The sequence below is a fragment of the Psammomys obesus genome, unplaced genomic scaffold (assembly GCF_907164565.1).
Source record: "Psammomys obesus unplaced genomic scaffold, mPsaObe1.curated_primary_1811, whole genome shotgun sequence".
Classification (NCBI taxonomy): domain Eukaryota; kingdom Metazoa; phylum Chordata; class Mammalia; order Rodentia; family Muridae; genus Psammomys; species Psammomys obesus.
Window position 1 is genome coordinate 48803137 of NW_026585895.1, and position 20839 is coordinate 48823975.

Consider the following 20839-nt stretch of genomic DNA (forward strand, 5'->3'; position numbering starts at 1 on the left):
GGGGGAGGAGAGAACACAGCTTGTTTACCTCCTGTGCTCGATCCAAACCCAGAGAATCCACTGTTCTGGGTCCCGAAGCCTGAGGTCTGCTGGGACAAGGACCCGAAAGTGGGTGCATTCTGACTGGCGAGGGTACCGAAGGATGCAGTGTTGCTGCTGCTCCCAAACCTGGGTTCCGGTAAGAAACGGACAGGGTTAATATGGCCCTGACTCTGTACCACCCACACACCTCATTCACGGTCACCAGTTTCGGATGCATCACACATGATTTGTAGTGACAAGCTTGGACCGAGCCAAGAGGTTACAGAGCCCACAGTAAGCCTTTACCTTGGCTCTGGGAAAGAAGATATCAGGAGTGTAGTGTGAAATCCATCCCAGCCGGGACATGAGTTCTGAGCCACTGACTGGAATTCCAGGTCACTGAGAACCAAACATAGCAGGCTTCTTGGGCCCCCTCCCCCGATACCTTCACTTTAGGCCATCAAGTTGGATTTGTCACCTACTCACCATTCACCTGCCCAGCCTTCCTTGGCCTTGTTTCTGTCACCACTTCTTTGGGACTCTGCTATACTGTCTACTTTGGCCTCAAATATTCTTCCTGCTTCAGCCTCCTAAGGGCTGCTTTCACAAGCTAATGCCATGGAGTCTGGTGATTCTACTCATTTTATTGTTTATTATTTTCAGCAAAGGGTCTCCTGTATCTCAGGCTGGCCTTGCCAAGGATGACCTTGACCTTTTTTTTTTTTTTTTTTTTTTTTTTTTTTTAAAATAGGGTCTCTTTATATCCTATTGGCTGTTCTGGAATTCACTATGCAGGTCAGGCTGGCCTTGAACTCACAGAGATTCTCTCACTTCTGAAAGTAAAGGCTTGTGTCACCATACTCGGTGACCTTGAACTTCTGACCCTCTTATCTCCATCTCAGTACTGGGACCACATGTGGGGCTATGCTGTGCTGGAGCACGAACTTAGCTAAGGCTCCCTGAGTGCTTGGCAAGTCTCTACCACTGAGCTACAAGCCCAGCCCTCCATTTACTTAACAAACAAAACAAAACTCTGTACGTGTGTGTGTGCCAGCATGCCAGTGAGAACAGCGTGTAGTGGTGGTCAGAGAACAGCTTTTAAGAGTAGTCTCTTTTTCTATCAGGGTTGAGGCATCAGCTTTCCTGGCAAGCGCTTTCACACACTGAGCCCATCACTGGCCTATTTGCTGTTAATGACATGGTAAAGTGTCTGTTTACAAAGGTAGTCATCCTGTTTACCTTTTGTGTGTGTGCAGGACCCTTTCCACTCAGAATTTTGTTTCATAAAAATCAATAAATACACAAAACAACATAGAAACTACATCTTCTTCTCTGCCTTGCTATCTCACCTTGAACAATCCTCATTCAAGGGTTCTCCCTCCAGATTTGCTCCAGCAAAAGGGGTTGAGGATGTAAGTTAAAACCCTGAGGGGTTCAGTGGGGGCTCCTGGAGGCCAGGCAGAGAAGAGATGCATTTTCTTGAAAGAACAGACAGGACCTGGGTCCCACTGTCCCTGCATGCATACTTTAGGAATGACCTCAGATCTTTGCCAGGGTTAGAGTAAGGACATTTTTTCCCCGGAGATTTAATGTCTGTGCTATTATGTCTTACTAGCCCTAGATAACGTGCTAGCCATGACTGCTAAGACATTCTGGATACTCCTCAGCTTCCTGTGTGTGTGGGTCAGCCTCAAGGGTCATGCTTCGGGAGCTAGCCACCTTGTTTTTAGACAGGGTTTCACTGGGGCCTGGGGTTGAGATTCAGTGTGCTGACAAGCTCCAGAGACGCACCTCCTCAGTGCAGGAACCACAGCCACACACCACGTTCAGCTTCTTATATGGGTGCTGGGGATTGAACTCGGGTCTTCATGCTTTTGTGGCAATGATTTACTGAGTGAACTATCTCCCCAGCCCTCTTTTTACTTCTTTACTATTATTTTAGGACAGGGTCTTCCTATGTAGCTTGTGCTGGCTTCAGATTCCACAGCCCTCTTCTTCAGCATCCTGAACAGGCATACACTACCCACACAGGAAAAAGCTGGCTTTCTGAAGGTGGTGCTGGGGATGGCATTCAAGACTGTAAGCATGTCCAGCAAGTCTCTACCACTGAGCTACACTTCCAACCCCGGGGAGACTTCTCGACTAGTAATGCAAATAGTTGCTTTCAAATAAATAAAAAAGCCTCAAGACTCCCAGTGTAGGCAGATGGGAGTCCATGTAGAACTGTAAAACACAGGCTTAGGGAGGTTCTGAACCCTCTCCTGGAAGTTCTCTTTTAACTGTTGTTCTTGGAGTTTCCCAAGGAGAATTGTCCAAGATCCTTTAGCCCCTACAAGACATCCAAGGAATGCCCGTCCGCCTGTATACTCTCTGAGTGGTCTTGCACTCCTCTGTGGAGCCAACTTTGATAAGAACATGATTCATTTTCAGGATAAAGCTGCTGCCATCTCATGCCTGACACCCACGGTACTCCTGACCTTCAGCTTTCTATTCTGAGCCGAGCTGCAAGAGTGAGACCCTGCCTAGGCCCATTTCAGGCATCAGTATCTCCTACAAATGAGGGGCTCTGTAGCTATCATCACATATATTTAGTTGAGATGTTATGGCACAGCAAAGGCTTTTTTTCCCCTCCTTGGGGTTTTAGCAAGCAGACTAAAATTCTAGAGCTATTAGAAGCAACTCCCTGCCATGGTGTTTTCTTTTTCTTTTATGTGCACTGTTGTTTTGCCTGCATGTGTGCCTGTGTGAGGGTGTCAGGTCTTGGGAGTTACAGACAGGTGTGAACTGCCACATGGGTACAGCCAAACCTGGTCCAGAGAACAGGGTATTGATGACCGGATGACCATACTGGCAGCTAGCAGTGTGGCCAACATCCACCCAGGCTTACAATGTACCTTGTCCTAAGGGAAGAAACAAATCTCCTAGCAACTTCTTGCCTACTTCAAGGCAAGGCTTCCAGGTCACTGACTGGTCTAGAGAAGGTAAGAATGTCAGGCCTCAGTGCTCTGAGCTGGCACAAGTTTGTGGTTTCCCCAGGTCCCGCCTGCAGCTTACCCGAATCCTCCTGCGCTGGCAGCCGCAGTACCCTCTCCGAACACTTTGCCTCCCGTCGAGCCCAGAGGGCTTGTAAAGGCTGGGGCTGAACCGAATGCTGGCACCCCTCCAAACCCAGGGGATCCCCCAAAAGTAGGAGGGCTGCCAAACACTGGAGCAGCACCGAAGCCACCTGAGCAAAACAGAGGCAAACAGAAACAGGGAGAAAGAAAAGGAGGCAGGAAGAGAAGGCATCAAGCAGCCAGAAACCAAAATCAAAAGAGGAAAAAGGGAGATAGGATGTCAGTAACTCCAACACAAGAACCAAAAGCACAACACCCCAACCTCAATCCCTCAATGTTTCCTCCTCTAGGAGCAGAGGGTCGATGGCACTGAGATGTCTGAGCATCCCAGTGCCTTCCTGAGGCAAACCACCCCGGGCTCTTTAGGCCCATCCCAGGTTCCTTTCAGGCCCCATGATGTCTCCGACTCCTCAAAAAAACACAATCCCCAAAGCTGTGTCCCAACACAGCAATCGCAGAATGACAGGTTTTGTATTTGTTACCACACAGACCAGGCTCCTAGTTTTAGGAAAACCCAACTAATAAAGTTGGAAGTTCAAAGCCCCTTCCTTGGCAGAACCTACAAAATGGGTCATGGTAGAATCGGGGTGATGCACGCTGGCACTCAGCCACGTACCTTTTATTTATTTACAGCTGGGTGGCTGCACGCCTATCGCCAGTGTATCTGACTTGTGGCATTGAGGACTTTTTTCAAGTGCTTTCCACACCGTCACTATAGAAGCACACTGACCCTCCTTTTTGAGGAAGGCTGTGGTGTGCATTGAGGTGTTAAGGCAGCTGTGGAGGATGGCCTGGGTGCCTAGATCAGGACCGCAGGCCGTAACAGGCAGGGTGGAACAACAGAATGGGGTCAGGTCAAGCACCAGGCAGCCTGCTTTGAGTGGTGGGGAAGACCATCCGTGAGTCAGTCCCCTGCTCCTGAGGTGTCCGCAAGCCTCCAAGATGTTGCTGTAGTTCTGAGGTTTACAGGAGAAAGGTAATGAGGTATGCTTAGTCAGATGGAGGCATGAGGCTCAAATGAGGGCTCCCTTCCTCTGGCATCTAAGATTCACACTGGTTTTGAACTATGTGCTAATGGGAGTACCGGAGTGTCAGCCCATCAATGATATGGTCAGGTAAGGAGGCAGGGTCATGACTACTGAAAGCAAAGCTACTGTTCAAGAGGCGGCTCTGGCTTTACTGCACTCACACTACCGCTCTGCCACCCGAGCCAGGAAGATCAAATAGAGGGCACGAGTACGCTCATGTGAGTGTGAGGCTGTTACTTGCGAGACTGAATTATGCGTCTATCTTTCAAAGGGCTGCACAACGGAGGAGATACTTTTTACCACAGCTCATGTTTGGGTTACGGTTCTGTATTTTAAAACCTTGAGTGAAATTCCAGGCTGTGCTACAGAGGCGTGCATTACAAACATAAACACAATGGAAAAAAAAAGTGCTAAAAAAGCCTTTGTGCTTTAATTATTTAAACTGATCAGAGATCTAGTTGCACTCCCTTCCTAGACACACAAGGTTTCATCTAGCACCTCGTGCACAATATTGTTTAGACTTCTTGCTGGAATGTAAGTGAAAAATGAGAGGTTATAATGATACAGAAAGTAACCTGGAAAGGAGCAGGCAGGAGGGTAAGCAGACAGAGATGGGCAGGCAGGCAGACACACAGGCACGTACACAGACACACAAGACAAAGCTGGGTCATAGCTAAATGAGATAGAATGGTTGCTTTGGTCTTAGTTCTGGGGTCAGACAACTCACTCCGAACGAGGAGTTGCTCAGCAGCTTAATAGCTCTGACGATGAAATAGGGGTGTAAAGCCAGGGCTGGCTGGCAGTGAGGCCATGGTCAGGTTCAGTTCCTGTCCTTTCCCTGCTGACCTCCAACAGTCTTAGCTCTGATGCAGTTTTACTGAAAGGAGGATGAGCAGACACTTAGCTTTCAAAGGCTCATCCAAAGCATTGGCCTGGAGTCCCTCACAGTGAGAGGGGTTATGCTGCCTCCTGAGTGGGGGCTCCTACTGATTTACTCACAGGCTCTCATGACCTCATGCTCTACCACTGGGTGCACCCCAGCCCTCTGTCCAAGCCTCTGACTCCACCTTTGGACAGTGGTTCCCTGAGCATGTGGGCAAGCTGGGCTGCAGGACTGGTGCTTCTGAGGGCGGGACAGACATTCTTCTCAGTGTGTGGGACAGTAGGTGTTTCTGCCTGTAAAACTCCCCACTCTGGGTGCTCACCAAATAGAAAAATCAGAATTAGGAAAATAATTTTTAAGGTAGGAGGTATATTTTTCATCTAAGAAAACACAATCGTCAGGTTCTCAATTCAATCAACTGGGACACAATGTGGAACACAGAATCACACACAGAACAGAAGAGGTAAAGGAAACATCAGGTGCCTGAAGAGATGGAAAAGGCTCAGTGTTTAAGGAAGCGATGTTTCTTACAAGTTCATGCTTGTCTGACTGTACTGTGTACCATGCAGCTGTGCAGGACGGCAGCCACTGATCAGGAGTCACCCACCTCGGGGCTGAGGAAGGCTGCCGAGAGAGCCATGCTGACCATCTGAGCTACTGGTAGCACTAGCTCTGCACTTGTCCTTGTAACCAGAGCCAAAAGCTTTGTGGCCTTTTCATTGTGAAATTATTCTCTGTGTGTCCTCAAAACCAAGCTGCAATACCTATTTCTAGTCCCTTTTTAAAATCCTATAGAAAAGATACGAAGAACTTAGCAACCTAGGACCAAGTTGCCAAGCCAGGGTCTTAGAAAATGGACACAGCATGCATCTAGAAATATTGCATTTCAGGGTCACCTTCTAATCTCGGTCAGCCATTTCAAGGTTAGTGTCACCTCCTCAGACAGGGGCCAGTTCAAAACATGGCATCCATCCAAGAGCAAATAATCATGCCCACTCCCCAAAGGGGATGGAGTTCCAGAGGCCTCCTTTTGGCAGCACCATCCCTGGCGCTCCCAAGAACCTTATTCCACACTCTTCCAGCAACAGGACCAGCATTGCAGGTAGTTACAGACTTCAGCCCAGGCAGGTGATGGAAATTAACAACATGTGATGGCTCTGTAGTTAAGAGCAATGGTTGCTCTTCTAGGACCCGGGTTCAAGTCCCAACACCCATGTGGCAGGTCACAACCATCTGTAACTCCAGTTCCAGGAGATCCAACACCCTCTTCTGACCTCCAGGAGGACCAAGGCAAGCAGATGGTACACAGACACACATGTAGGCAATACACTCACACAAAAATATGTAATACATTTCATATTAATGCATATTGCTCTTTTTATGAAAACCTTTAGTGAAAAGTATGCAAAAATTATTTAAAAGTTCATAGATGTGTATTTCAAGGAAAAGGTTAAAAAGGGTGGCACAGACTCATGATCCCAGTGTCTAGGAGGCTAAGGCCGGAGGATCATGAGTTCAGGGTAGCTTTGCTTGTATACGAAGATACTATCTCAAAAAACCAAACTCAAACAAAAGCCTAAAACAGAAACTTGGGAAAGCGAAAGATGATGTAAGGAGGAGGGTTGAGCATTGTGGGTAACCCCCTGCTTCAGAAGGCTCCCTAGTTATTTCCTGCCAGGTTCCCTTACTTTTGCCCCCTTCTTTTGAGTCAGGGTCTCACTATGTAGAATAAGCTGGCCTCAAACTCACAGAGATCTGGCTCCCTCAGCCTTCCTTCTGATTGGGTTACAGACATGCACTGCCATGTTGGATTGGTTTTTTTCACAATTCCAAAATATTTTCATAGCCTTCCTAGAGAAGATTAAGGTCTTTTAAATGCTATATTACACACCTCCTCAAAGAAAAGCTTTTGTTCTGTTTTAGCTTTGCAGAGAAGGTCTCACTATGTAAACCAGGCTGGCCTCGAACTTACAGAGATCCGCCTGCCTTTGTCTCTGGAGAGCTGCAATTGAAGGTGCACACCACCATGCCCAATTTCTATTTTTAAAAAGTGTGTCTTATGTATTTGATATGCAGCAGATGCTCAATAGATACAGAAATAAACTGGAGAACAAAGTAGGTAACTTCTTCCTTACTGCAACTCCACTCCCTGAGATAAGCACCCAGGGACACCGCCCCCAGACGTGCACCTATGGAAACTCATGAGTCACACCTGCACACAGACCAGCACGGGTCATACTTGTGGGTTACCTGTTTTATTTGGAGTGGAAAAGCCAAAGCCTTGGGATGCCACGCTCCCACCGCCAGAGCTGAATGTGCCAGCAGGCTTCTGGTCCCCGAAGGAAGAGCTGCCGAACCCTCCAAACGTCTTAGCGCCACTGTTTCCAAACAGACTAGAGGTATCTAAAGGGACCAAGAACAGGGGTGAGGGCATTTGAATAGGAGGGACACACATCAGCTGAGTGTCTGAACAAACAGGAACAGTGCTGCAGCCCGGCATGCAGGGAGCTCCTGATGATGAGTCTGAAATCACTGACATGCAGGCTCGGGATTTCCTGGTGCAGCTCTACAAGGAGAAAACTAAAGGGCAACAGAGGCCTCACAGCAGCACTCCTAGAGGTCTTGGTCCACCCATCAAAGACAACCATTGGCTTGCCTCCTGGGTTTTCACTTCTCTACAAGGCCAGATCTCATCTCTCAGGTCAAACTAGAAGATTCAAAGCCAAAGCAGAGCCTGGCCCAGCACAGGGCTGCCAGCTGGTGTGCTGGCTGTTGTCTGAGCTGTGCAGTCTGCTGCCACTGCTCCCTGACCTGAGGGGGAGAGGAAAGGGGGAGGGGGTGGGGGTGGGGTCAGGAACAATGTCCTTACATATAGATATTTCGTTTTTTTGAGACAGGGTTTTTCTGTGTAGCCCTGGCTGTCCTAGACTCGCTTTATAGACCAGGCTGGCCTCAAACTCACAGAGATCTGCCTGCCTCTGCCTCCCCAGTGCTGGGATGACAGATGTGCACCACTACGCCTGTCGCACTTATGACAGGGCAGAGAGGCTGCCTTGAGATGTGGAAGGAGTACTGCCTGAAGACACAGATCAAATCACTGTCAAATGTATATACAAATGTTAGGCATGTGTGACAGCCACATGCCTAACAGAGTTGAGCATGTCACAAAGCAAAAAATACGAACCTGGGCACAGGTCCAACTTTCCCCAGCTACCAGGCGTTTCTGGTGTCAGTGACAAGGAATTAGGGTGCATTTACAGTCACTTTCAAAGCCGAGCTGCTAGAAGAGTTGGCCCACCCCAATCCACTAAGTTCTTAGGTCTCGTTACTCTGCTACAGCTTACCCTAATGGGAGCTTGAACCAGATAATCATGACCGCTGCAGTGATCCTGAGCTAAGCTGGGCAGGGAGTGGTCTCATTCTAGGCACTTGGTCATCTCTCAGTACTACCAAAGCACAGCCACTGCTCTGAAGACCAGAGGGCTGGCTGGCTGAGGATCCACTGTTAATCATGTCTGACCCTGAGAGCAAGCTGGGTAGAGCCTGCTTTAGCTCCCTTATGGTGGGCACACGTGGCTGTACTCTGGACAGTGTGCCCTCTCTTAAGGATCCAGGTAAGGCTGCCTGTACTCCCTTCACAACACTACATCCCTCACTTCAGCTTCAGTCTTCTAACCCAACCAGTGCTGCCAACACAGAACCTCTAAACAGCAATTTCAAGTACAAGATTAGGGGTGGGACCTCCTTCCAATGAAATGTGGTGTGACCACATAAAAAATGGAAGACTTTTACTGGGACCATACTAGAACACTTAATTTCTGTGACGCCGGAGACCACTTGGAACCTTCATCCCTTTCTTTCTAAGGACCTTCTGTCAAATAAAGTCAGTCCCAGAGAGACAGCTGCGGCTCTGCCCACAAGAGCGAAGAAATGGAAACATCTTCGTGTCCATCAATTGAGGACTAGATAAAGAAAACACAGTATATATACTATTTAGCCACAAACAGAATAAATTCCAGTTGTTTGTATCAACATGGATTTGGAGATTGTGTTAAGTACAGAGAAAGACAAATACCTCATGACCTCACTTATTTATGGAATCTATAAAAGTTGGTCTATTAGGGGGTGAGAGTAGAATGGTGGCTACCAGAGTCTGGTGATACAGGAAAGGGGGAAAGGTTGAGTAGTAAGAGCCAACCAGATGGCTTAGTGGGTAAAGGCTCTTGCTGCCAAGCCTTACAACCTGAATTTGATCCCCAGGACCCACATGATAGAAGAGTCAACCCTTGAGAACTGTCCTCTGGCCTGCATGCTCGAGCTGCCATGTGGACATGCCTACCCTGCCCACCCCCTCAGATAAAACAAACAGATGAAACAGAGAAACAAGCAGGAGGAAACTGTTCTATTGTACAGGAGGGGACTATGGGTAATGATGTACACAGTCTACTTTTTTTTAAGGCTAGAAGCATTTTTTAAAAATGTTTTCACCATTAAGAAATGGTAATGTTTCAAAAACATTTTTTCTTTGTGGACGTATGTGTAGACACATACACATATATACACATGCACACACGTATATACAGACATCACATGTGTATACACACATGATGTATACATCACACGATAACCCTTCAGTATGCACATTTTCATATAATTACCTAAAAACAAAGATCCCTTTGTCCCACATTACAGTAGAATAGATTGAGGCTTGCAGCCGGGCCTAGGCTAACTACTGGATAGCTCTGTGACCTCAGGTAAGTGACACCACCCAGGAACAATTCTGACAATCTGTGAAAGACTACAAAGACTCCCTGCTGCTCTTTCACCTTTGGCTTCCTCTACACCTCAGCACAGAGCAGGTGCTCAGGGGAGTAAGGACTTACTTCTAGACCCAGGCTGGCCTTGAACTCAGAGCCACTTGTCTTTGGGACTAAAGGCATGAGCCAACACAACTGGATGCTGGCCCAGCTTTTAAAAACACACTAAATAAATATGTTGGTGGATGGAGTGTGTTTCACTGTGGAAGAGTCTTCAAGCATGAAGGAATAAGCCAGTAATAAAATATTTGTTGTGGAGTCAGCCAAGGACTAATACTTGGGGATGCTAAAGACAAGAGCAGCTGGTACCTGCTCTGGCTTCCACCCTGCACGCAGGCCTCGGGCTCCTTTTAGTGTATGGCAAAACTTCCAACTATTACATCCCATGTCAAGGTCTGACCCACTCCAAATTAAATGTGACATAAAGAGTGTCATAGAGGTCAGGGTCCATCTTTCTGCAGGTCTGACGTCACAGGACACGGGTCCAGTGCACTCAGAGGGGCTCTCAGTCTAGAGCCACCCAGGCTCCGCTCCAGGACAGCTTCCCCCAGAACAGCCATTGAGGGAGCCTTTTGCGGCTGCAGGCTTGAAACAAATGACCTCCCTGTTCCAACACAAATGTCCTTCAGGTCCTTGAAGAGAAAAAGCATGTAGAGGACAATACTAACTGGGTGGCAGGATGAGACTTAAGGTGACGATGCACACATGGTGCTGCGTTACAGATGGCCTGAGTCTAACCACCTGTCTTCGGCAGTCTCTGGGAATGCCAAGACTTCTCAAAAGGACATACACTGGCTACAGTGTTCTCAGATTGTCTCTCTTGGTCATGTTTTCATGCAGCCTGGACCCTAGGCAAAAGGGTTCTGCACAAGAACTGTGGCAAAATAAAAGCAACTTAGAAACATTTGACTTGAGATGGATTTCCTGACCACGGCAAAGAAGACTAGAGGTGGGGATGGGGGATAAGGCAGCAGAGGAGGGCCTGTGTGACAGGTGGGCAGGGAACAAGGGGGACTCAGCTCAGGAACACAACAGTGCTCAGAAGCACCAAATGCCAGAGTCACCAGGGAGAAAGGCAGAAAGAGGACAATGCCCTTCCCTAGAGTGCTGCTCAGCCTCTCCACTGCTCTTGCCTTTCACTAAGCCTACACTTTAGTCTCAGGGATCAACAAGTTCCTGGTCTCGTTCACTACCAAATCATGTCAAACAAAACAAAGCAAAACAAAAAACAAAACATTAAGACCTCTAGGTGTCTGGTATGTGGACAAATAGGTATTGCATGACTAGAGTCCTGGTGTGTGGTGCTTTCCCACCCCCCTTAGGTCCACACTCCCTCCAGCAGACTTAAGGCACTGCATGTGTGCACAGGGAGGGATTCGCAAGGCTGACTCGCAGGCACTAGTGCACACCAGCTCAGACTGACCTCTGGAAGAAGGCAGTTGACAAGCAAAGATAAATTGGCCGGGAGAGGCATTTTTACAGGGATATGACACATCTAAGCCATTAACAAAACTGGCCGGTAACATGGCCTCACAGAGGATGACCTAAATTTGTGATTGACCCCAATTTCTAACCAGCATGCCAAGTGACTGTGCTGAGTTCTGTGTTTGGCATGTTACATGTATCTGAGCTCCGTATCTGCTGTTTTCTTGCTCTGATCTGAAAGGACTACGCTTTTACAGCATTTGCTACACAGAGCCCTTCAGTCCTGGGGGACAGCTGGTCAAACATTTCCACTACATCAGGATTCTCAACCCCTGCTTTGGCATGAACCCATTTTTGTTTTGCCTATCTGTTGTTCGACTGCAAAACAGTTGTTGAAAATACGATTTCTGAGATCCCTTCACTCTAGGTTCTATATCCCTCCTGGCATAGCCTGGTGACTTAGGAGAGAAGCCCTGATGAGCAAGCCTGCTACATGTTAGCAGAGCAGAGACATCAGGACAACCAGTCCTTGATCTATACAGCCAGAAGGCAAAACTGGGACAGAAAACATTGCTCTTAATTCCAAAGACCTCAATGTTATGGAAACGGCCGGGAGAGACAAACACAAGAGTCATCAATATCTTGTACCGCCCAATACAGCACATTAACTGGAAGCAGTTAAGGTGAGGATGACAAGAACCCAACTTGCAATCGCAGCCACAGCAGCAGTATATACCATCTGATGCTTCCAACTGTGACAGGCAGATCAATGCACAGCATGAGAAATTAGCTGGAGAAAAAGTGCTAGGAAGTACAGCCTCAGGGGAAAAGGCAGTAAAGGTAAGTGATGACATGCAGGCTCCGGGCAACTGTCAGTGCACTTCAGAGTCAGAGAGCCAGGCGAGCAGAAGTGCTGTGCCGGAGTGTGGCTGCTCATGACTGCTGTCTGCCTGTGTTGCCTTCATGTGGTCTCAGGGTAGGAAATGGAACACACTGGGCCTTGGGAGAGAAGCAGCCTGTCACACTCATCTCTCCCTGCAGCTCTGCTGTCTTTTCATGACTACAGAAGATACCTCACTCAAACAGAGCCATGTGGATATAGCCCCTTGCTAGCTTAACCCCCTTTTGTATTTGTTCCTGAAGCTTTGGTAATAGCACAAGATGCCAATGGCATCAGAGGATGAACGGGCTGGGAAAAGTCTCACTTACTTGAGGTGGCTGTAGATCCAAAGGCCCCACTGGCCGAGCTGAATGGGTTTTTGTTGGCAGCATCCTGGCTGGGTTTTCCTCCAAGGCCACTGAAGAAACCGCCCCCTCTTGCATTTCCAGACCCAAACACGCTACCACTGGAAGTGGATGACTGCTAAAAAAAACAAATGGGGGTGGGAGGAACAGGAAGCAAGAAAGGGTGAGAGGCTATATCCTGGCAGAAGAGGCTCACAGCTGGTAGGGATGGAGAAAGCAGGCACATTCTCATCAATTCTGGAAGGAAAACTCCAACAGCCCAGGGAGGCTGATTCTGGAGATTGCCTACAAATCTGAGGTTCTTGGGTTACTGCATTTAGAGTAGGTAGGGGTGCTCAACGCTTTTCCGCCATGCTGCCTGCACTGTCTGACCCAACACCAGGGACAGGAAAATCAAGCAGTGCAGATCCACCAAATGCAAGTTTGAAAGCAAGGAGGAGCTACCATCTCTTCACATTCCTCTACTGTCAGCTGAAGTCATCAGCAATAGTAAGTGATTTTCAGGCATTCCTCTCCATTTGTGCACTTGTAATTCACAATGACTTGCCCAGTGCTGCAGAGCAGCCTAAATTAGCCCCGTGGCTGAAGTGATGACCACTGTTGGATTCCATCCAAGCACTCACAGGGTGCTGCTAACTCAGGGCACATGCTGACTCAGAGATGCACCAAGCACTCAGTTTCTGTTTAGAAACTGGTCCTTTTAGGGAGACCAGCTTGTGTTTTAGGGACTGCTCATTAGTTAAGCTGACATCTCCTTGGCTGATAATGCAGAGTAAGACAGGCTTTAGGAAAGGGCAGTGGTGCAGAGGAACAATGGGGGCTGCAAGCTCAGGGGCACAGAGGTGCGGCTCATCCTTCCTGTGAGACAGAAAACTGCCCACTTCAAAGCGGCAGGAAATGAACCCAGCTCTAGAACTGCACCTGAGTGCTTGCCTAGACAGTACATATCCTAAAATTAGAATGATACAGAGATTAGTATGGCCGTGTGCAAGGATGATACTCAAATCTGTGAAATGTTCCTTGCTTAAAAAAAGACAAAAAAAAAAACAAAACAAAAAACTGCAACTGAAAGGCAACTCCTGCTCAGAAGGGCTTTGTCAGCACCTCCTGAGCACGAGAGCGTCTCTGCAAAGCATGGGGGTCACCACTTAGCCCCGCCTCCAGCACCACTCTCTTCTAGCTACTCTGGACTATCTGCAGATTATCTCCTCACAACCTGTGCCCGTACAGCACTGGGCTGACCCAGTGTTTACAAGCTAAGCTAAGGGAGGTACCCTTGGCCCCTTTCAATCTTGGGGTCCAATGACCCCTTAGAGATCACTGGAAAATACAGGTATTTACATTCAATAGTAGAAAAATTAGTTACAAAATAATTTTACAGTTTTGGGGGTCACCTAGACGTATGAAAGGGTCGCAGCATTGGGAAAGTTGAGAACCACTGCTCTAGCCCTTCTCAGTTTAACCTGTCTTGATGAAGTTACACACCGAAGGTATTTATTACAAGTAGAGTCATCCAGGATTATCTCATTGCAGCTGGCTTAGTCTGCTTTGCCCAAGTCATGTGCAGCACGAATCAGAACTGCACTTCTTTTTATGGCCAAGTACTATTCCATTGATGGACAGTCCACATGTCATCTATCATTTGTCCGATGACTGACACAGGTGCTTCACCTACAATGAACGCTGGCATAAGCATCTGCTGGAGGTCCTTTTTTTCAATTCCTTTGGTTATAACCTTGCCAAAACTGCTGGGTCATGCAGCAGTGGTTTTAGTTCATGGAGCAGCCTCAAGCTACAGTCCACAGTGTACAGTTATACAGAACCACAGCAATGAAGGAAGGTTTGACTCTCCATGTTCTCAACAACGTAGCAAGTATTATCTGATTGATGGATTTTTCGAGACAGGGTTTCTCTGTGTGGTCCTGGCTGTCCTATAACTGCTCTAAAGATCAGGATGGCCTCCTGAGTGCTGGAATTAAAGGTCTGGCCCAGCACCACCCAGCCTACTGGATTTTAGTTTTCCCAATGTTTTATGTACTCTTTGTCTTTCCACATGTTCACTGGTCATTCATGCTGCTGCCAGCAGCTATTTCTCACTCTTTAGCAAGGCCCTTCTTCCATGTCCAAGCTTCTGACATACCATGCTCACCTGTAGCCCCCAACTCTCTGGAACCAATTCAACAGGCTGCCTGCCTCCTTCCCTCCTTTATGAAAAACAAGCTTTAAAGCCCAGCGTCACTCCCTGCCCAGATACTCTTCTGGAGCAACAAAGGCCGTGTGAGGAGACAATGAAGCTTCCTTGGGATTCTAAGGCCAAGATCTTGGGAGGCTCTGCAGCAGTTGTTCTCAACCTGGGGGTCATGGCCATTTGGGGGGTGGCATATCAAATATCATACATGTCAGATATTTATGATTCATAACAGGAGCAAAATTACAACATAGTTACAACAGCTATGAAGTAGCAACAAAATAACTTTGTGGTTGGAGGTCACTACAACATGAGGAACTATTAAAAGGTTGTATTAGGAGGGTTGAGAACCCCTGACCTACAGCCTCAGGTCAGCCTCCATAATCAGACCAGAACACACAAAGGCCAGATGTAGGTGTTCTGCCGACATCAGAGCCAACAAGTGACAAAACCGTGAGCCTTCTGGTCATTCTGGCTCCCAGCCTCCCGTTGCGTAGCAGTCACTATAGCTACTGCGGCACAGAGGCAAGCCAGCTCACTCTGCCAATCTGAGGTCACGAATGGCCAGAATTACTAATTTTACTGATTGGTATGAAATGATTTGTCTCGAAGCCCTTAGAGTAAGTGTTGTTTACACCATCTGGAGTTTTCATGGCGTTCTTTAGTGTGAGGGAATGATTTCTACATCCTTTCACATCTTGGCCAGTCAGGTTTTCTGAGGACTACTCCCCACCAGCTAAAAACTAATTCATTTCAACAATATCTCTGTCAGTCACAGTCCTAGGCCCAGGGAATGTGGCAGTAAACATAAAAGGCTCTTGGTGAGATAGGAAAAGTAGGCAAATACAACACGTGTTTGTGTCAGTCCCTGGCATCGGCTCCAACTGCGTGCTTCCAGAGCTGGGTCCACTGAGCTTGGACTGCAGAACCTTACCCATGCAGCCAGCCACCTGAATGGTGACAGTATTTGCGTTGCTTTAGTTTTAGGCTACTAGAAACCCATTGTGACCAATACGCTACTGCTAAACCAGTCCCAGAGACTTCTAATCCTGTAACTTACTCATCAAACCTAAACACTTCATTTAAACTTCACTTGAACTGTGATTCCCCGGCTTGCACCGTAACACTTGGCTAAACAAATGACAATTCTTCTCTTTTGAATATAAAAGTCTTGAAGGCTATTTTATACACTCATGTGTGCACCACACGGGGAGAAGAGTCTTGGGAGCTGGTTCTCTCCTTCTACTATGTAGGTTCCAGGGATCACACTCAGGCCATTAGGCCACACCCTCTGAGCCATCTTGCTGGCCCCGATCACATTTCTCTTGTAACGTGAGATATACGTGCAAAGAGCTATTCTAGGTAGTTCCTTTATGTCTGTGTGCGAAGCTAGGTGTTGACACTGCGTGTTTTCAATAGCATCTCCATTTTCTTTTATTTTTGAGACAGGGTCTCACTGAATCTGGACTTCACTTATTGGCTAGGCTTGCTGGTCAGGAAGCACTGGAAAGCTTCCTGCCTCTGCTTTCTCAGGGCTGGAGTCACAGGCGAGCACCATCGCCTAGCTTTTTGCTTGTAGATGTGGATGCTGGGAATCCACACGTCAGGACGCTCATGCCTAACAAGCACGTTAGCTGGTGAGCAGCTCCCCAGTCCCTCCAGCTTTTGCAGTCTTATTGGTATATGTGTCTGTGGTTCTGATTTGTATTACTAATGAGACTGAACACCTTTACGTCTGTTAGTTATCTATCCTTTATTAAACAATTACATTTACTTGTGTATGTGTCACGACAAGCATGTGGAGATTAAAAGACAAATTTAGTGGGGTCAATTCTCTCGTTCTATCATGTGGGTTCCAAAGATTGCACAACCTGGTCTTAAACTTGCAGAAATCTTCCCACCTCCACTTCCTGAGTGCTGGGATGACAGGTAATGGGCTGTCATGTCTATTTTCTTTTTTTAAACTGTGGTAAAATGAAACATTTAAGTTACCAATTCAGTTCTTCCCAACTTTGTGTGTGTGAGACCACAGCATACATGTGAAGGTCAGGACAATTTGCAGGAGTTAGTTCTCTTTCCATCTCTTGATTCCTGGGGCTCAAACTCAGGTCACCAGCCTGTTACTACTGAGCTACACTGCAAGTCACAGTTCAGTCAAGATTGACTCTGAACTTGTCTTGTGATCTTTCTGGCTTGTCCTCCTGAGTGCTGGAGCGGCAGGCTCAGGTTATGTTATGCCTGGCTCAAGCCATGATAATACTGTACAACAGCACTGTCTTCTTTTCTAATTGTCTATTTTTTTGTTTGTTTTTGTTTTCCAAGACAGGTTTCTTTGTGTAGAACTCACTCTGTAGAACAGGCTGGCCTTGAACTCATAGAAATCTGCCTGCTTCTGCCTCCTGAGTGCTGGGATTAAAGGCATGGGCCACTACCGCCTGCCTTTTTTTTTTTTTTTCTTCAAGAGAGGGTTTTTACTCTGTAGTCTTGGCTGTCCTGGAACTTGCTCTATAGACCAGGCTGGCCTTGAACTCACAGAGATCCACCTGCCTCCACCTCCTGAACGCTGGACCACCATACCAGCTTCCCAGCTCCCTTTAAAATACTATGTATAGGGTGTGTGTATGTGTGCATGGGTATGCATACCTCTGCTCTCACTATCCATCACATCAGCCCTAATCTTTTTGTTAAGTTCAAACTTTCCATAGGAAAGGCTCAATGAATTCTGACATATGATTATCACCCTGTGAGCCCAATGCTCTAATCAGCACACTCAGTGCTTATGGAGTTCCTCCAATACCTCATACACAAGAGCCCTAAAAGTGACTGCTACTGGAACTGTTGTCACCTCAGGTGACGATGCCCGTCCTTGGCAGTATGAGGGTAAGTACTGTGGCAGCCGGCTTCCCTCTCCGCACATCACTGCAGGTGTGCGTGCTTCCAATTTGTTCTGTTAGGGGCAGCACACTGTACCCTGCTGCTCTTTCTCCTGTTCCCCCCTTTCTTTTTTTTTTGAGACAGGTGTGACCTTGGCTGTCCTAGAACCCACACTGTAGACCAGGCTGGCCTTGAACTCTGAGATCCGCCTGCCTCTGCCTACTGGGTTGGTATTAAAGGCATGTGCCACCACGGCCAGGCTTTGTCTTTTTTTGCTAGAAGAAAATAGCACAAACTTGTCTGCTCTGCATCTTCTGAGAGGCGGGTTGCTTCCTGGCTTTGCTATTACAGATGCAGGGCTAAGACTGTTTTCATCCCTGTCTTTGCTGGACAAAAGGCCTCACTTACTCCTCTCGGTTACATACTCAGAACACATCTGCTAAGCCAGAAGAGGTTTTATCTGTTCAGCTGTTAATGCCAATTATTACATTCCCCCCATATGTATGTAAATATACATATATACATATACATATACAGATACACACACACACACACACACACATAGGAGTTCTATCTGGTCCTTTTAAAATTGCTCTGACACTTCTTAGAATTTCTCATTCTTACTGGAATTTTCTTACATCTTTTAAACACGTAAAACAGAGGTGTCTAATGGAAGGGTCTGTAAATGGACTTCTTCTGATGTTCCCTCTGTTCCTGTCGAGAGAGCCTTCTAATTGATCTGCCTGTGGGAAAGTGTTCTTAGGGATAACTTAAGGCATGGAGTGAAGGGTTTCTAAACTACAATACTGTGCTTTTCTTGCGATACTGGGTCATCAGAGCACTTATACAGGCCAAGCACCATGAATCTGGAGCTGGTCCCTTCCAGACTCTCCACTCTGTACACACCTTGGTTTCTGTCCATTTACCACGGGAGCTACTGACTACAAATACCCTGGTTTTCTCAAGCTAGCGAATGTGCTCAGGAAGCAACTGGCTCCTGGGCTCCACTTGCCTTTTCTAGGTCCCCACCTTTCCCATTTCCCCACCTTGGCTTGGTATGTTACTTTAGTACTGCTTTTAAAAATAGGATTTCTGGTGCCAGGTGTGGTGGCGCACACCTTTGAGCACTCAGGGAAGCAGAGGCAGGCTGATCTCTGTGAGTTCAAGGCCAGCCTGGTCTACAAAGTGAGTCTAGGGCAACCAAGGCTACATAGAGAAACTCTGTCTCAAAAGAAAAAACAAAAAAAACCCCAAAACAACAACAACAAAAAAAAAAACAAAACAAAACCCCAAACCAACCAACCAACCAACCAACCAGAAAACCAAAAACCAAATCAAAACAAAACGAACAAAACCAAACCAAACCAAACCAAACCAAACCAATAAAATAAAACAAAACCAACAAAACAAAACAACCACAAAAGAGTTTTTTCTGGGCTTAGTGATGCACAATTATAATCCCAGAACTCAGGGAGGCAGAGGCAGGCGGAGTTCAAGGCTAGCCTGGTCTACAAATCCAGTCCAGGAAAGCCAAGGCTACATAGAGAGAAACCTTCCTCAAAAACAAACAAACAAAATAAACAAAAACAAAAAAACAAGAGAGATGCCTCAGCAGTTGAACACTCGCTATTCTTTCAGAGGACCTAGGTTCAATTCCCAGTTCAATTCCTGGCCATCTGTAACTCCAGTTCCAGGGCACCTGATACCTTCACATAGACATACGTGCAGGCAAAACACCAATGCACAAGGAAAAAAAAAAACAAAAAAACAAAAAACAGAAAAACAAAAACAAACAAAAAAACCAATCCCCCTCCAAACCCAAACATCAACAAAACTCATTAAAAAAAAAAAAAAAAAAAAAAAAAAAAGGGCGTCTGCTATAAAACGGTGGCTCATGCCTTAATCCCTGTACTCAGAAGGCAGAGACAGGAAGAGCTCTGTGAGTTTGAGACCAGCCTGGTGTACAGAGTGAATTCCAGGACAGCCAGTACTGTTACACAGAGAAACCCTGTCTTGAAAAAAAAGGGGGGGGGTCCATATTTTAAAAAGCATTCCCCACCATTCTTAGTAGGCTTCTATTCCCAAAGATCACCCCTCTCTTCTAAGAACATTAACGAAGGTAGAGCCCATCTCCAAAGAGGGAAAGAAAAGCTCCCGAGGATGTGTAAGAAACCCATCACGCCCACCACCGCATGTGTTCACTGTGGCCTCATGAGCTCACAGTCATCTCACTTGTCTTCTGAAGACCACTGTGAGGATGCTGTGCTGGGCGCAGCTGGTGGTCTCTGACTCTCTCTCAGACCCCACTGTTCTTTTATTTTAAATGGGGACAGTAACAGCACTTCCCTACGCAGTAGTCAACCTGATTTTATGAGTTACTTCAATGAAGCACCAAAACTCTTCCTGGCCCAAGTGCCACAGCTCAGGCCACCGGGAGGCCTTGGGACTACAGAGAGCTCAGCACAGGGCCAGATGCTGTATTCTCTGCTACAGTCTTCTTCTTAAACAATCACTTTAAATCTGAAAACTATGATAACAAAATGCTGGGCTTGGTGGTACAGGTCTGAAATTCCAGCTACTTAGGAGGCTGAGGCAGGAGAATTACAAGTAAAGGCCAGTCTGGGAAACATAAAACCTAGTTTCAAAATAAAAGCAAAAACAAAAACAACAAAAAAAGAGGGGACATGGGGGATTTGGGATGTAGTTCAGGGGTAGAGTACTTGTAAGGCCCTAGATTCAGTCCCTATAAAAATAAATAAGTAAAAACCACCCTTAGCACAATAGCTGTAAAAAAAAAAAAAAAAAAAAAGAAAAGAAAAGAAAAGAAAAACAAAAACAAAAACAACAAAGCAAAAAACCAAAGCTGAGAGGCGGCTTTGGTCTGCTGGTTTGTGGATTACAGTAAGCCTTGGCCTAAGAGAACAGGCAGGTAGGCAGAGCCCAGATAAGAGCTTTCTCTCAGAATACTGTCAAAGAATGATACACTGGTTACTCTTTTGTGGTCTGCAGTAGAATCTTCATCCTGAAGGCATCGAAGGCCTGGTTAAGAACTATATGTGGAACCAGGAGTGGTAGTGTGAGGCCAGCCTGGTCTACAGAAGAGTGAGTTCCAGGACAGCCAGGGGCTACACAGAGAAATCCTGTCTGGAAAGAATCCCCTCCCCCCCAGAAAACTGCATGTGGTTGTTTGGTAACCTGGACCCTGAGCGTGAACTGAGTCTATTACATTGGGGAAAACTTGA

At 46.8% G+C, this 20839-nt stretch overlaps 1 protein-coding gene and 1 non-coding gene across 5 annotated transcripts in view; one reads left to right on the forward strand and one right to left on the reverse strand.

Moving 5' to 3' along the window:
- Window positions 1-20839, reverse strand: part of Nup214 (nucleoporin 214) — an 85077-nt gene that overhangs the window by 2080 nt on the left and 62158 nt on the right. For 3 of the 4 annotated variants that reach the window (XM_055600185.1, XM_055600184.1, XM_055600187.1), the window contains 4 exons: window positions 12500-12653; window positions 7299-7451; window positions 3076-3247; window positions 29-168 (listed from right to left, as the gene is read on the reverse strand). In XM_055600185.1, coding sequence (XP_055456160.1) covers window positions 29-168; window positions 3076-3247; window positions 7299-7451; window positions 12500-12653 — 619 coding nt within the window. The remainder of the gene's footprint in view (window positions 1-28; window positions 169-3075; window positions 3248-7298; window positions 7452-12499; window positions 12654-20839) is intronic. The other variant, XM_055600186.1, reaches the window with a different exon arrangement.
- Window positions 13461-13563, forward strand: LOC129671816 (U6 spliceosomal RNA). Its single transcript, XR_008719406.1, has one exon. It is a non-coding gene; the product is annotated as a U6 spliceosomal RNA (small nuclear RNA).